This window comes from Mytilus edulis, chromosome 13 (genome assembly GCF_963676685.1).
Source record: "Mytilus edulis chromosome 13, xbMytEdul2.2, whole genome shotgun sequence".
Lineage (NCBI taxonomy): Eukaryota > Metazoa > Mollusca > Bivalvia > Mytilida > Mytilidae > Mytilus > Mytilus edulis.
In genome coordinates, this window is record NC_092356.1 from 65,418,999 (window position 1) to 65,432,889 (window position 13,891).

General features: G+C 33.5%; 1 protein-coding gene across 1 annotated transcript; it reads left to right on the top strand.

The window, feature by feature from the left end:
• The first annotated feature begins 7,904 nt into the window (after positions 1–7,904).
• Positions 7,905–9,251, top strand: LOC139500469 (uncharacterized). The gene has a single exon (XM_071289206.1). The coding sequence runs from the start codon at positions 7,905–7,907 to the stop codon at positions 9,249–9,251; it is 1,347 nt and encodes a 448-aa protein (XP_071145307.1).
• Positions 9,252–13,891: the final 4,640 nt, after the last annotated feature.

Genomic DNA, 13,891 nt, shown 5'->3' on the forward strand with positions numbered 1-13,891 from the left:
TCTTATAATCTTCCCTTTAAATCATATTATTACAGTCCAAATTACGTAATGTAAGGTTCAAACGCTTAATGATATCGAAACACAGCAATGAACAGATTGTATGCAAATCAATATTTACCCTCATAATATCAAAAATTAACGTAAAGCTTTGTTTGGTTTGAATTAACATACTTCGTGTTGCGATGCCTCATAATACAAACTTTCGACAACAAGCAATGTCAATAATACTCTAAACTTACAGAACTGAATACTATTTTGATCATTTGGAAATATGTATAGTTATGAAACATTGTTTGTTAGTATATGACACAGACTCCATTATATTAAATTTCGAGATTGGATTTGTCAACTTTTAGATTTTCACCCTGTGATTGAGAAGACAAAAGGAAAATATATCATAGATATATGACGATGTGCCACTCTAGTATTGACACGTTTGACCTTTTGTCCTCGAGTTTCGGATATTCAGACGATCTGTAATGAATTTATAATCGTTTAATCAATTTGTATGAAGTTAAGATATAAATTGATATCTTATAAAATACAAAAAAACTTTGGTTGCTATTAAGACAGCAATTTAGACACGTAAAGGTATTAATTTATTGTGTTGTCTATACTTAATATTATCAGCAATTGTTTTCCTCTTTTATGATTTGAGTGCTAAACTTTCAGCTAGGAACGTGAATGTGAAGAAGTAGTATGCGTAAAGCACATTATCCAAACAAAAAGATCTTTCGAAACATGACCAACTGACTGGTATTTTGATTATTGTTTCAAAGACTTATATTTTAGTCAAATAGAGGAGGAAAATACCAAAGGGATATTGAATACCACTACTCAAAAGGTATTACCTATCATACCAAACCCATTACGTTAATTGATTAAGTGGTAGTACACAAAGCCTGAACAGAATCAAATGCTAGACTAAATCAAATAAAAAATGTATATATCACATCTTGAACAAGATTTGAATACATTTTACGGATCACCTGAGATCACCGCATATTGTGTTGGTGTTTGCTTCATTCCGTATGTATGAAAGTCAAATATCAAAATATAGAATTCCATGCGAAATACAAACCAGAAAATCCCCTATCAGATGACAAAATCAAAAGCTCAAACACATCAAACGAATTTTTTTCTTCTATATTCGACTTGGTACATGCGTTTTCCTATTAAGAAAATGGAGAATTGTAGCTACCTTAACCTCTATCTCCCTTGAATACAGTGGTATACTATTCCATTTGAGTGACAACACTGACAACACAAAGAAAATAGAAAAAAATGTAAAAAAACACCAATGTATTCGTATGGTAGACCGTAGATTGTTCCTTATCTTTGTTTTTATCCAGACGTCTAATGCAAATGGATGTTACCGGGCATCGTCAAAAGCAAACATTCTGTTAGAAATGTGTTCCATAAAAGGGGACACATTTCATAATCCATCATTATACCATAGTCAAATTGAAAAACAAATCTGTTATTACGAAAATTTAAAAAAAAAGTTAAAATTGATACAAAGAAATATAACTCCGACATTTCTTACTATTTCATATAAATTATGAACGGCATTTGAGATGCTGACTTATTGCCGTCGTCTCTTTCCTTTGACGATTAGCCACCAAATAAATAATGAACAAAGACATTATCTTTTTGTCACTTTCATTTCGTTACCAAATTATTGCATACATATAATACAATAACTTTCCTCCATTTGATATCCAAACATTCAAACTTTCTATGTTGTGATGTTATGCTATTGTTTCAGAAAAAGAGAGAAGGTTTGATACCATTAAAACGTTTAATCCCGCTGCATATGTTTGCACCTGTCCTAAGTCAGGAATCTGATATACAGTAGTTGTCGTTTTTTTATGTAATTTATACGTGTTTCTCGTTTCTCGTTTTTTTATATAGATTAGACCGTTGGTTTTTCCCGTTTGAATGGTTTTACACTAGTAATTTTCGGTCCCTTTATAGCTTGTTGTTCGGTGTGAGCCAAGGCTCCGTGTTGAAGGCCTTAAATTGACCTATAATGATTTACTTTTTTAAATTATTATTTGGATGGAGAGTTGTCCCATTGGCACTCACTCCACATCTTCCTATATCTATTCAAACTCATGAAAAATCATTTGAATTGTTATTTGTGTTTTATTTACCGTGTACATTTTGAGCACTGTTAATTTATTTGAAGTTTGCTTTCAGTTTGAAATTTAGTTCTTAAGAGAGATAAATTTTGTAGTTTATGCAAATAGATTGTAATAAAAATAAACAGAAGTTGTCGATCTTCATCTTCACAATGACAATATTATATGTAATTATATTTGTGATGAAATTATCACTACTGGTGATTGTGGTTTGTTTTACAAATGTAATTAACAATTTGAACAGAACGAAGATATGCATCATGCAAAAATTCCTGACTTCTCCACCCAAGAAATTTCAAACGAAAACAACTACATGTTTTTTTTAATGTTAAATTAAATTCTTAATCCCATTCAAGAAATTTGGATTAAACGCAGAGACAGCGATACTTGTCAATGTGTATGTCTACTTCATTTTGTAGAGTGCTATAACAATGGTTTGCTCATATAAAAGAACACAAGTGGTTTGCGCAACGCAGATAATGAAAGATTGTATGCCTTGTAAGCAGATTTCAAGATTCTCTACAAATGTATTGTAACGCATGCAGTCTTTGTAAGGCTCTTCATGTTAATTAGTAATCTGCTGATAATAGAATCTGTTTTGCAATTCCTTGGCGTTTACTATAAAAGTTATAAAAATTATAAAAAATCAAAAAATACAGAGCTCCACGGTTATTAAAAACGTTCCATACAAAATCAAAAATTATCAATGTCTGTTTAATGTCAGAATATTTTAAACACTGTATTGTAACGTTTAGGTCTATTAACTATTAAAGAGTATAAACAGTTAACTGAGTTAAACTTGTTGTATCGTGAACTGCAAAACTTCAATATTATCTTATTAATATGAGAGATGGCAAGTTTTGACTTAAAATTGTTCATTCAAAAACTCCAGAAAAATAAGAAAAACATATAATTATAGATTTGTTGTAAAACAATATAATTTCGTGTAAATTTTTGTTTCGACTCGAAATTTACTTAGAAAGTCGTATTTTGTAAATCCCGCCATCTCAACTGTAAACGTCGTTTTATCACGTAAACTTGCATTAGTTATACTAGAACACACCCGTGATATCGCGGTCCGTGACTGAATTAAAGTATATAACTATGCGAAAGCCTTATTTTAGTACTGGTATTGTCATCTGATAAAGTCATTCCGATTATAAGATGCACAGTTTTCTCTGCTTTCAAACACTTTTTGTTTAAACCCGTCGACCTGGAACTTTTTGGTAATATTAATTATTTGGAAAACAAAAGGGCCTGGAATGCATGGAGTATTTTTTTTATCAACAGCATTGTCCCATATTAGTTATAAATAACCGCGCTGTTTTACGTCATGCCGGCTAACAAATTGAAAACTGTACCTATACGCCTTATTTTTAGTATTCGTATTGTCATCTTAGAAAGTCATACTGATTAAAATACTACAATAGGAAACACTGTGACAATGATTGAACTCTGTGATTATGACCCGTGTATTATAGCAAAATCCTAAAATGCGGAACGTACAGATAAGGTAAAGGTGGCACGGTAGTATTTCCCGGCCCATAAGGGATAATGATAGCCTTTTTAGAATTTTCACCACTTTCTAACACTGCAAAAAATTCTACATTCACAGTTAACTGAAGTACTTTCATTTTACTATTCAGAAATGAATTTGAATATGTATCATGACCGTTTACTTTTTTTGCTATTTTTAAAAACCTAAGGCCACTAGTACTTTTAGGTATTTTATGGTGCAGTGAATACAAAATTTAAAAAAATTCTCAAAAATTCATTTTCATCTGTATGTAAAATTATTTCATATTTTTCTACACCTGATTCATCCCTCAGTTTGGGAAAGTATGTTCAGTTGATACTGTATTTTTTGTCCAATCACACTGTTTAGATACATTTACCTCAGTAGGGTACACAAAAGAGCAACCTAAATTCTGGAATGCAAATACTACCGTGCCAACTTAACCGAGACATAACAAGCTTAAAACCAGTCATGACACCTATGATGCATAGACTTCTTACTTTGGAACATATTACAATAAAGAATATTAGTCTGAACTTATTTCTTACAAAAAAAAATGAAACATTACATCCCTACCCCATCTGGCAGATTTTCACTTTTTTTTCATCTTAACATTTTTACTTAAGGAGTGAACAAAACCCAAATATATTATGTTTCAAATCAACACAGAAGTCAAACATGGTGATTCAGGAGGAATTATTGGATTGCCAACTATGTTTATGGTTAATCTGACTAAAAGAAACAGTTTAAGCACCAAATCATGAAAACTGATATTAAAGTCCATTCCACATTTTACAGCATGCCTTATATTACTTTAAACATTTCCAGATTATGAGGGCAATACAACAAGAGTCTTTAGATTACAGTTAACTATTATTCCAAAATCTGTTTGACAATACATGTACTAGAATACATCTCTAAGTTGACTGTTTGTCTATTTCTCATGTATGCATTAAGTTAAATTATGTCCCCTAACATAATCAATTTGCCTTTATTGTGCTTTTCACTGTCAGAAAATATTAACAACTAATGGTATTTGCATGGAAAATGAATAAACCATTTAATCTTACTGATATAGCATCATAAATACATTCTTTGTCAAAAATAATGTCTAGTTAATGTACAGAAACCCCTATTTCTATCTCTTTTTCAGACCAATATGAGAGATAAATGACTTAGTAAGAACCCCTTAACCACTTACTGGTTCCCCAAAAGCTCCTTCTGGTGTCATTTTACATTTGAACTACAAATTAAACCTCAAGAAAACTAGTATAGCTGTACTTGTGTTGAAAAAAATAAGAAATTATGCAATTTATTTATTTCGGTGAAAATAATAGGATGTACATGCAACCAGAGAATGTCGCGTCTCAAAGGAGTAAGTTCGGTAAGGGCCATATTTGGCCCCAATTATAAAGTTCATAGTTACAAGACAATAAATGCTTTAAGTTGCCTTAAAGACATGTGAGAAAGTTAAACAGAACTGTTTTTGTCAAAGTTTAATTCTAACACGTTGATTTTTACATCCCAAAAAGGTCAAGATAAGGGATTTTTGTGAAATTTGACAAAATCACCTGGATTTCAACCAAATAAAGGACCAGGAAACATAGAGCGCAGGCGTCGACAAGCTTAATATTCAAATAAGACATGTGAAATGTCTTCACAAACATTATTTTAAAAGATCTTTGTTGTCGACGTATGCGCTCTATGTTTCCTCTCCAATAATCTATGGAAATTTACCCATTTTCATTGATTTTTACGTAAAAAATCAATACGAGTACAACTTTTGACGTCATAATGAAACGCAGAATTGTGAAATTTTCAATAAAATGGTTTATATCCTATCCAGTCAATGTATTAGCTATAATTTATCGTGATATGGGTAAATAAATCCGAATTTGAAATTTACGCTAAAAAATGGGGCCATTTTAGGACCTTATCGAACATACTCCTTTCAGTGGTTGCACATGTGTCAGACACTGCGAAAAGTTAAAGCGAGCATTTATAATTAAAAATATTTTGCAAGTTACATAAAAATAATGAAGTTCTACTTTCTAGGTTAATTTTTACATTATTACCTACACATCAGCCAAAATTTGCTGAATCAGCAACTTTTACTCTCAGGGGTGGAATTTAAGGCTTGCTTTTATCATAGTTGCCCTTAATCAACTTTTTATTGATAAACTTACAAATTGCATGGGTAAAAAAAGTTCCTTTATTGATTTAGTGTAAAAATATATATCCCCCTTAAGGTGGCACGGTAGTATTTCCCGGCCCATAAGGGATAATGATAGCCTTTTTAGAATTTTCACCACTTTCTAACACTGCAAAAAATTCTACATTCACAGTTAACTGAAGTACTTTCATTTTACTATTCAGAAATGAATTTGAATATGTATCATGACCGTTTACTTTTTTTGCTATTTTTAAAAACCTAAGGCCACTAGTACTTTTAGGTATTTTATGGTGCAGTGAATACAAAATTTAAAAAAATTCTCAAAAATTCATTTTCATCTGTATGTAAAATTATTTCATATTTTTCTACACCTGATTCATCCCTCAGTTTGGGAAAGTATGTTCAGTTGATACTGTATTTTTTGTCCAATCACACTGTTTAGATACATTTACCTAAGTAGGGTACACAAAAGAGCAACCTAAATTCTGGAATGCAAATACTACCGTGCCACCTAAAAGGTAACAGGTGAATATATTATTGGTATCGGTATCGGACTCGACCCGGAAGGTCTTAATTATTGGCAATATTAATTACGTGGAAAACAAATGGGCCTGGAGTGATGTAATTTTTAATTAACATTGTACTATATTAGTTAAATATAAACTTGAATTCTTTGATTCATCGTTTTTACGTGATGACGGCTGACAAATTGGACCTCGTAATTTTAGTATTATAGTTGACAAAAACAACTTCCTGGTTGAAATTCCTGTGACTTTTTTATGTTACAATAGCTACGTGAATTAATTAGATTGTCTTTCATTTTTGTACGTAAGGCTTTATAATAATTCATGTAGAATTAACAATCTGTTGATGCACATCTCAACTGGACAGTGATTTGTGTGCATCATAATGATGTTAAATTATATTGTTATATATAAATTGATAAACTTGTTTTTGTTTGGTTGTATTTGAATTGTCTCCCCTTAACTTATGTTGTCATTTACTGTTGTTATTTATTTTGTAATTCTGTCCAACATGCCCTGTCTAACCGTTATTTGTTAATGATCTCTGGTGGCCTCTCCTGGTATCTCACATGTTCGACATCATAGTAATGACAGTGATACATGTGGCAAGAGTAGAAGGCTAATGCCATCATTTACTTTATAAACATATTCATTTAATATAATACAGAGTGATAAATGAGGAGTATGATAAAGTAGATAATCATCATATATAGATACATAAAATTAGCATACATTACTTTTTAACTTTAGACTGTTAATGAAAAATATAATATTAATAATGTGTTATAAATTATTTATGTATTTATGTATATCAATTATTAGTGATTTTTCGGAGAGAAAAAAAACACATTTTCGGAGAGAAAAAATATCAATTATTAGTGATTTTTCGGAGAGAAAAAAAACACAAACAAATACATTGTAAATTTTGATATATTTATGTGTGATAATTGTTCCAATAACTATGTTTGGAACTTATATCTAGTCATAATGTTAACACACGTATGCACATCAACAATACCAAATGAATGAGTAATAAATGTTAAATGATTTGCATATTTTCATATACGTAAATGGGATAGCTCTGTTGAAATATTTTCCCTTGGTTAACACTTGGAAATAAATCTTTGATAACTTTGAGAATGAAAACGGGGAAAGCGTCAACGAAACAACAACCCGACTAAAGAGCAGCAAATCACCAAAGTTTACCAATTAGTCTTCAAAACAGGACCGTAAATTCTGTACCCGGAGGCGGGTTCTAGCTAGCCCTAAACATGAATATTGCTAGTTCAGCGAAAGGACGTCACACTTTTTAGAAATCGTTCACTTTTTTCGACCGTCACTGATCAGTCTTTGGTAGACGAAACGCTCATTTTACGAACAAACTTTAAAGACTGGTACCTATGCTCAGTTATTTATATCCATTCTCTCCAATGACGTTTTATTGTAAGTCGACCAACATTAAATTTAAACGACGGCCACATTTTGCCCCAACAATTATAAACAAAATTATAAAAGAAAATATATATTCGTTTTGGTTTTTTTCAGCTATGGCATCAAATCCTAAATTTTGTGGTATATGTGATCAACGTCATATCACAAAGCCCTCAAGCGACTGGTGTTCCCGATGTAACCAAGCTCTATGTACCGAATGCAAAGATTTCCATGCACTGTCAAGAGCTTCACAAAATCATTCCACGATAGCGATATCTAACTTCTTAGCTCTTGACTCCTCTTATTCCCAACTTGATGAACAATGCTCTGTACATGACGACGTGTACGTACTGTTTTGTCAAACCCATGATTGTTTACTCTACCTGGCGTGTCTAGAGGACCACATAAAGTGTGGAGACGTCGTTCGTATCAGCAAGTTAACCAAAGATGTCAAAACTTCCGCAAGTTTCGTCGACACTCAAAAGAGTCTATCAGACATCATATTGAACCTGTCAAAAATACAATGTCATCTCGAGGAAAATATATGCGATATAAAGAAGCAAAAAGATTCTATTCTCCAGGACATAGCTCAGATGAGGGAAAAGATAAACAGCCATCTTGATAAAATCGAACACGCTCTGAAAACAGAATTATGTAACGAGGTTGATAATCAATGCAATAACACTTTTTGTAAGATTCTGGAAGACATTAAAAGAAAGCAAATAGATATAGAAAAGTTTCAGCGGCAAATGGATGACCTGGCTTGCTACGGATCAGATCTTCAAACGTTCTTTAGTTTGCGGAAGATAACACCAAGGATAAATTCCACTGACCAGTACTTACAGACATTAGATGACGATGCTAGCTTGAATAGAGTGTCGATTTCCTGTAAAATTGATAGACAGATTTTAGGACTTGTTGAAGAGGTAGCGAGTTTAGGAACAATTCAGGTGACACAAACTCCGGGTCAACTTATCTTAGAAAGATCAAAAGACAAACAGGCACAGTATGTAGGCATGAAAAAGAATTCAATTAATGATATCAAGCTCAAGTTGGTGCATACTATCAAATTGACTGATTCTGTAACTGGATGTTATTTTCTTCCTAACGGAAAGTTTGTTCTTTGCGATCGTTCACGTAATAACTATCTTAAAATATTACATCCACACGGAGAATTGATGTTTGAAATTTCCTTGTCGCCCAGTTTTGCTTTTGATGTAACATGCATTGATGACAAAACTTTAGCTGTATCTTCAGCCTATTTTAAGCAAATACATTTCATAAACATAGATACAAAGACAATAAGATCTATCCATACTAAAGACGTATGTTATGGCATCACACACAAAGATGGATCACTACTCTGTTGTATTCCAGGTAAAGAAATCCGAAGTTATGATATCCAAAATGAGAATAGTACTACGATTGTACCATGTGATTTAAGTTCATGGTCGTATGTGTAACGTTTGTAGCCTATATATATTAACTAAGAGACAAGCCATGTGTACTGATTAACATACTTTAATATAATGTTAGAGCTAAGTAATCAACACAAATACATAAAGCAATACGACGCGACCTTATCTGCTATGTCCATCAACACAACACGTGCGTGAACTCTGAACTGTATAGATATTTATGAATGAATGAAAGTTACAATATTACATCTCTTCTTTTCTCAGATTAAACTTCTACTTTAATTAATTATATTACTGTCTGTGTAGTCATAAAATCTTTAACTGTCTGTGTAAACAAATTAAGTGATAAGATGCATAAAATTGTATCAATAGAAAATTAGAACTTTATAGTCTGTGATAAATGTAAATTATTCGGTACGCGTACTGTAATGTCAATATAATTAGTGGATCGTCTGATCAATCTGATAAGGCTATCATTACGAGTGTGAATAGTAAATTCCACAAAATTGATTTGTATCATAAATTCACAAACATATAAATCAACATCAAACCTAACTGATACATCAGAAAGAGCACAGGATTATTATGCCTGTAACACAGCTCTTTAACGCACATAATCATCGAGATGTTTCGGTGTTTGTTTTTCTCTTGATGATCTTCTTAATGGTGTGTTTGATATAATGTCATCATCAATGATTTCTTCTATTTCCTCATCAGTCATTATCTTAGATTTCCCAACCTTTTTGAAGTGTGACGAATTTCGAGTTATATCTTTTTGTTGTTCGTTCGTTGCCGTAATCATACTACCCTTTTTATTCTTGATTGTTAATGGTTGAGGATTGTACGGGGTAGATAGTTTATCTTTCTTTTCCTGTTTAACTAGTACTGTATCTCCAACTGTAAAATTAGGTACTTTTACTGAATGTTTTTTCTCGAAGTATAATTTCATTTTACTTTTGTTCTTGTGGTCTTCTTTGCGAACTTCACTGTCGGCATGGTCATTTGTTGAAATGTTCGGCATTTTTGTTTTGATTTTCCTTCCAAATAAAAGTTCTGCCGGGGACACGTTAGTTGTTGAGTGTGGTGTTGCTCTATAATTGCGAAGAAATGTGTGTATTTCTTGTCTCCAACTACGATGTTCCGTTTGAGCTGCACGAATTGCTTTTCCTATAGTTCTCATAAATCTTTCACTTTCCGCGTTAGCGCGAGGCCATAACGGAGTTATTTTGCGGTGCTTAAAACCCATGTTATCTGCAAAATTTCGGAAATCTTGTGAATTAAACGGCGGTCCGTTGTCTGTTTTCAGTTCTTTCGGTATTCCAAAAATTGAGAAAGTTTTGTCTAATAGCGGTATGACGGATTTTGCGGTTAAACTGGTTAAGGTTTCTATTACAGGATACCTTGAGTATTCATCTAATATTACCATAACGTAATATCCATTCGGAAATGGTCCACAAAAGTCCATGCTGAGATTCTCCCATACATTATTCGGTATCTCAGACATTTGTAACGGTTCGAAAACATTTTTCGGGGTTGACGCTAAACATGGTATACATGATTTACACGTTTGTTCTACAAGTTTGTCTATTCCAGGGAAGTATACCTTTTCACGTAACAACTGTTTTGTACGTACTATGCCCTGGTGCCCTTCATGTGCAAGGTCAATTACACGCATCTGTAAATCTTTCGGAATGACGATTCTATTATCATGCAGTATGATCTCCATATCATTAACGGGAACGACTGTTAATTCGTATCGTAATCTTGAGAATGTATCAAGCGTATTACTATCATGCTTGTCCCACCTGTTTGATTTTAATGCAGTAATTACGGTTTGCAGGTCACTGTCCTTTTGTGTACTATCAGCTATTTCATTAAGGGTCATTGCCTTCGGCACAGCGTTGTCAGTTAAGTATCGAACATACTCTTCAGCTAATTGAGAATGTTTACATGCGATTGATGTAGTCGGGGTCGGATGTCTTGATAAATAATCAGCTGCGTTCACCTTTCCTGGTTTGTACTGTACTTTGAAATTGTATCCCTGTAATCTTAATCTCCATCGTTCAATGCGTGCTGGTGTTTTTGCCTTTGGACTGTTGAATATAGTTTCAAGCGGTTGGTGATCGGATACCAATGTAAATGATTGTCCGTACAAATAAAGGTGAAAATGTTCAATTGCCCATACAATTGCTAATGCTTCCTTTTCTGTTTGGGAATAGCGTGTTTCAACGTCTGTCAATGATCGGCTTGCATATGCGATTATTTTCCCATTTTGTGTTAATAATCCAGCTAATCCAACGGGACTTGCATCTACTATCAACATTGTTTCTTTGTTAGGGTCAAAGTATGACATCACACGGTCAGCAACAAGATCATTCTTTAGCTTGTCAAATGATTCCTGTTGTTCAGATGTCCATTCCCACTTGGAATCCTGCTTTGTTAATCTGCGGAGCGGTTCAGTTATAGTTGAGTAATTTGGAATAAAACGTCCAACATAATTAGTCATTGCTAAGAAACTACGAATTTCACCTACGTCTTTCGGTATTGTCGTGTTCTTGATAGCGCTTATTTTTCTTGGATCGGCTGATATGCCATCTGCACTGAAAATGTGACCATAGAATTCAAGTTTGTTCTTATTAAATTCACATTTTGCCTTATTTAATGTCAAGTTCTTCTCTTTAATACGTGCAAATAATTTTTCCAATCGTTTATCATGTTCGGCCTGGTTCCTTCCAAATACGATTATATCGTCGGATATATTTCGGACTCCATCTAATCCTTCCAGTGCATTACTCAGTGTGTTTTGAAATAACTCTGCGGCTGAAGAAACACCAAAACTGAGTCGTTTGTATCTACGTAATCCTACGTGTGTCGTGAAGGTTGTGATGTTCCGGGATTCTTCGTTTAACTCCAATTGATGATATCCACTTCGAAGGTCCATTTTCGAAAATACTTTAGATCCGTTTAAATCCAAGATCATGTCATCAAGTGTTGGTGTAATATGACGTGAACGCAAAATAGCTTTGTTCGGTTCCCTCATATCCACGCATAATCGAATTTCGTTCTTGTTTTTCGGTTTAGGGGCCACAACTATCGGGGACACCCAAGGTGTTGGTCCATCCACCTTTTCTATTATATCCTGTTTTTCGAGTTTCTCGAGTTCTGCTTCTACTTGTTTTCGAATGTGAAACGGAATACGCCTATGTGGTTGTATTACTGGTTTTACACTTCCATCAATATGAATTTTCACTTTTTCATCTTTTAATTTTCCAATTCCATTAAACACATCGCTATATTTATTGCATAATATTTCATGTTTATCTGCTACTGAAGAAATGACTGGCACTATGCTTAAGTCAACAGATGTATCGTAGCACAATAAATTCCCGTATCTTCCTTTCATCACATACACCGGTGCGGTTGTTATTTTATGGTCAGTCTCTATTGTAGCGTGAAATTTTCCCATTAATTTCAAGTTTTTATCTGAACCATATGCGAAGACTTTAGTGTCGGCGTGAGAAAGTTTGGGTTTACACTTGATGTTCTCGAATGTGCTTTCATCAATAACATTAATACTTGATCCTGTGTCAATTAAAATATCCACATTAGAATTATTGATTTTCACGTTGATTTTCGGTTGTCCTTTCTGTACTTTATTTACAGTATTTTCTCGTAATCCAAAAACGTAACCATCGTCAGAACTGCTATCACGATCATCATCATGTTCGTAATTGTCAACTTTGTTTACTTTTCTTTTAAAAGTGCTAGTTCCATCCATACGTTTGGATCTACATACAGAAGCGAAATGATTCAACTTTTTACACGAGTTGCAGCTTTTTCCAAATGCCGGACACTTGTTTGCATGTGGGAAATCACCTCCACAGTTTCTGCAAGTAGTCTTTTTCTTTACGTTGTGGTCAGTTTGTGTCTGTAGAAATCGTGGTCCGTTTCTACGTTTTCCAACTCCTTTTCTCACAGCATTTGCGGATTGTTTGTCTGATTGTTCAATTTCCGTTGCCTGTTTTTCGGAAAGTTCTAACGCTCTAGCTGATGAAATTAATCCTTCAAGGGTCGTGTCTTCCCGAAGAGCCTTTCGTCTTAGTCTAGTTGAATGACAACCTTGAATTATTTGCGATTTCACTTCTTTAGATGTTTCCGTAAATTCACAGTTTACAGCTAGCTGGCGTAATCTCGTGTGAAAACTGTCGATAGTTTCATCAGATGTTTGTTTGGCTTGCCTAAATTTGTAGATTTCATATTCCGTATTCTTTTTCGGAGCAAAGTAAGCGGTTAACTTGTGTTTAGCGGCAGCAAAGTCTTCTCCTGTATTGTCAAGGGTATCAAAGACTTCGTTGACATCTTCTCCAGCGTAATGCAACAAGAGTGCTCTTTGTCTTTTGCTGTCCTTTATGTTTAAACCGATGAATAAATTTTCAAGTCTACTTATCCATTTACGCCACCTTATTTCAGCATTATTCTCATGTACCGGAAAACTCGGAAAAATTGGTAAAGATGCAGCCATGGTTTGATTATCAGTGTCACTAATTATTAAATCCATTGAAATACATTTTTAACATTTTCAACTTTTGTTTTTATCCTCGTCGCCAATGTAACGTTTGTAGCCTATATATATTAACTAAGAGACAAGCCATGTGTACTGATTAACATACTTTAATATAATGTTA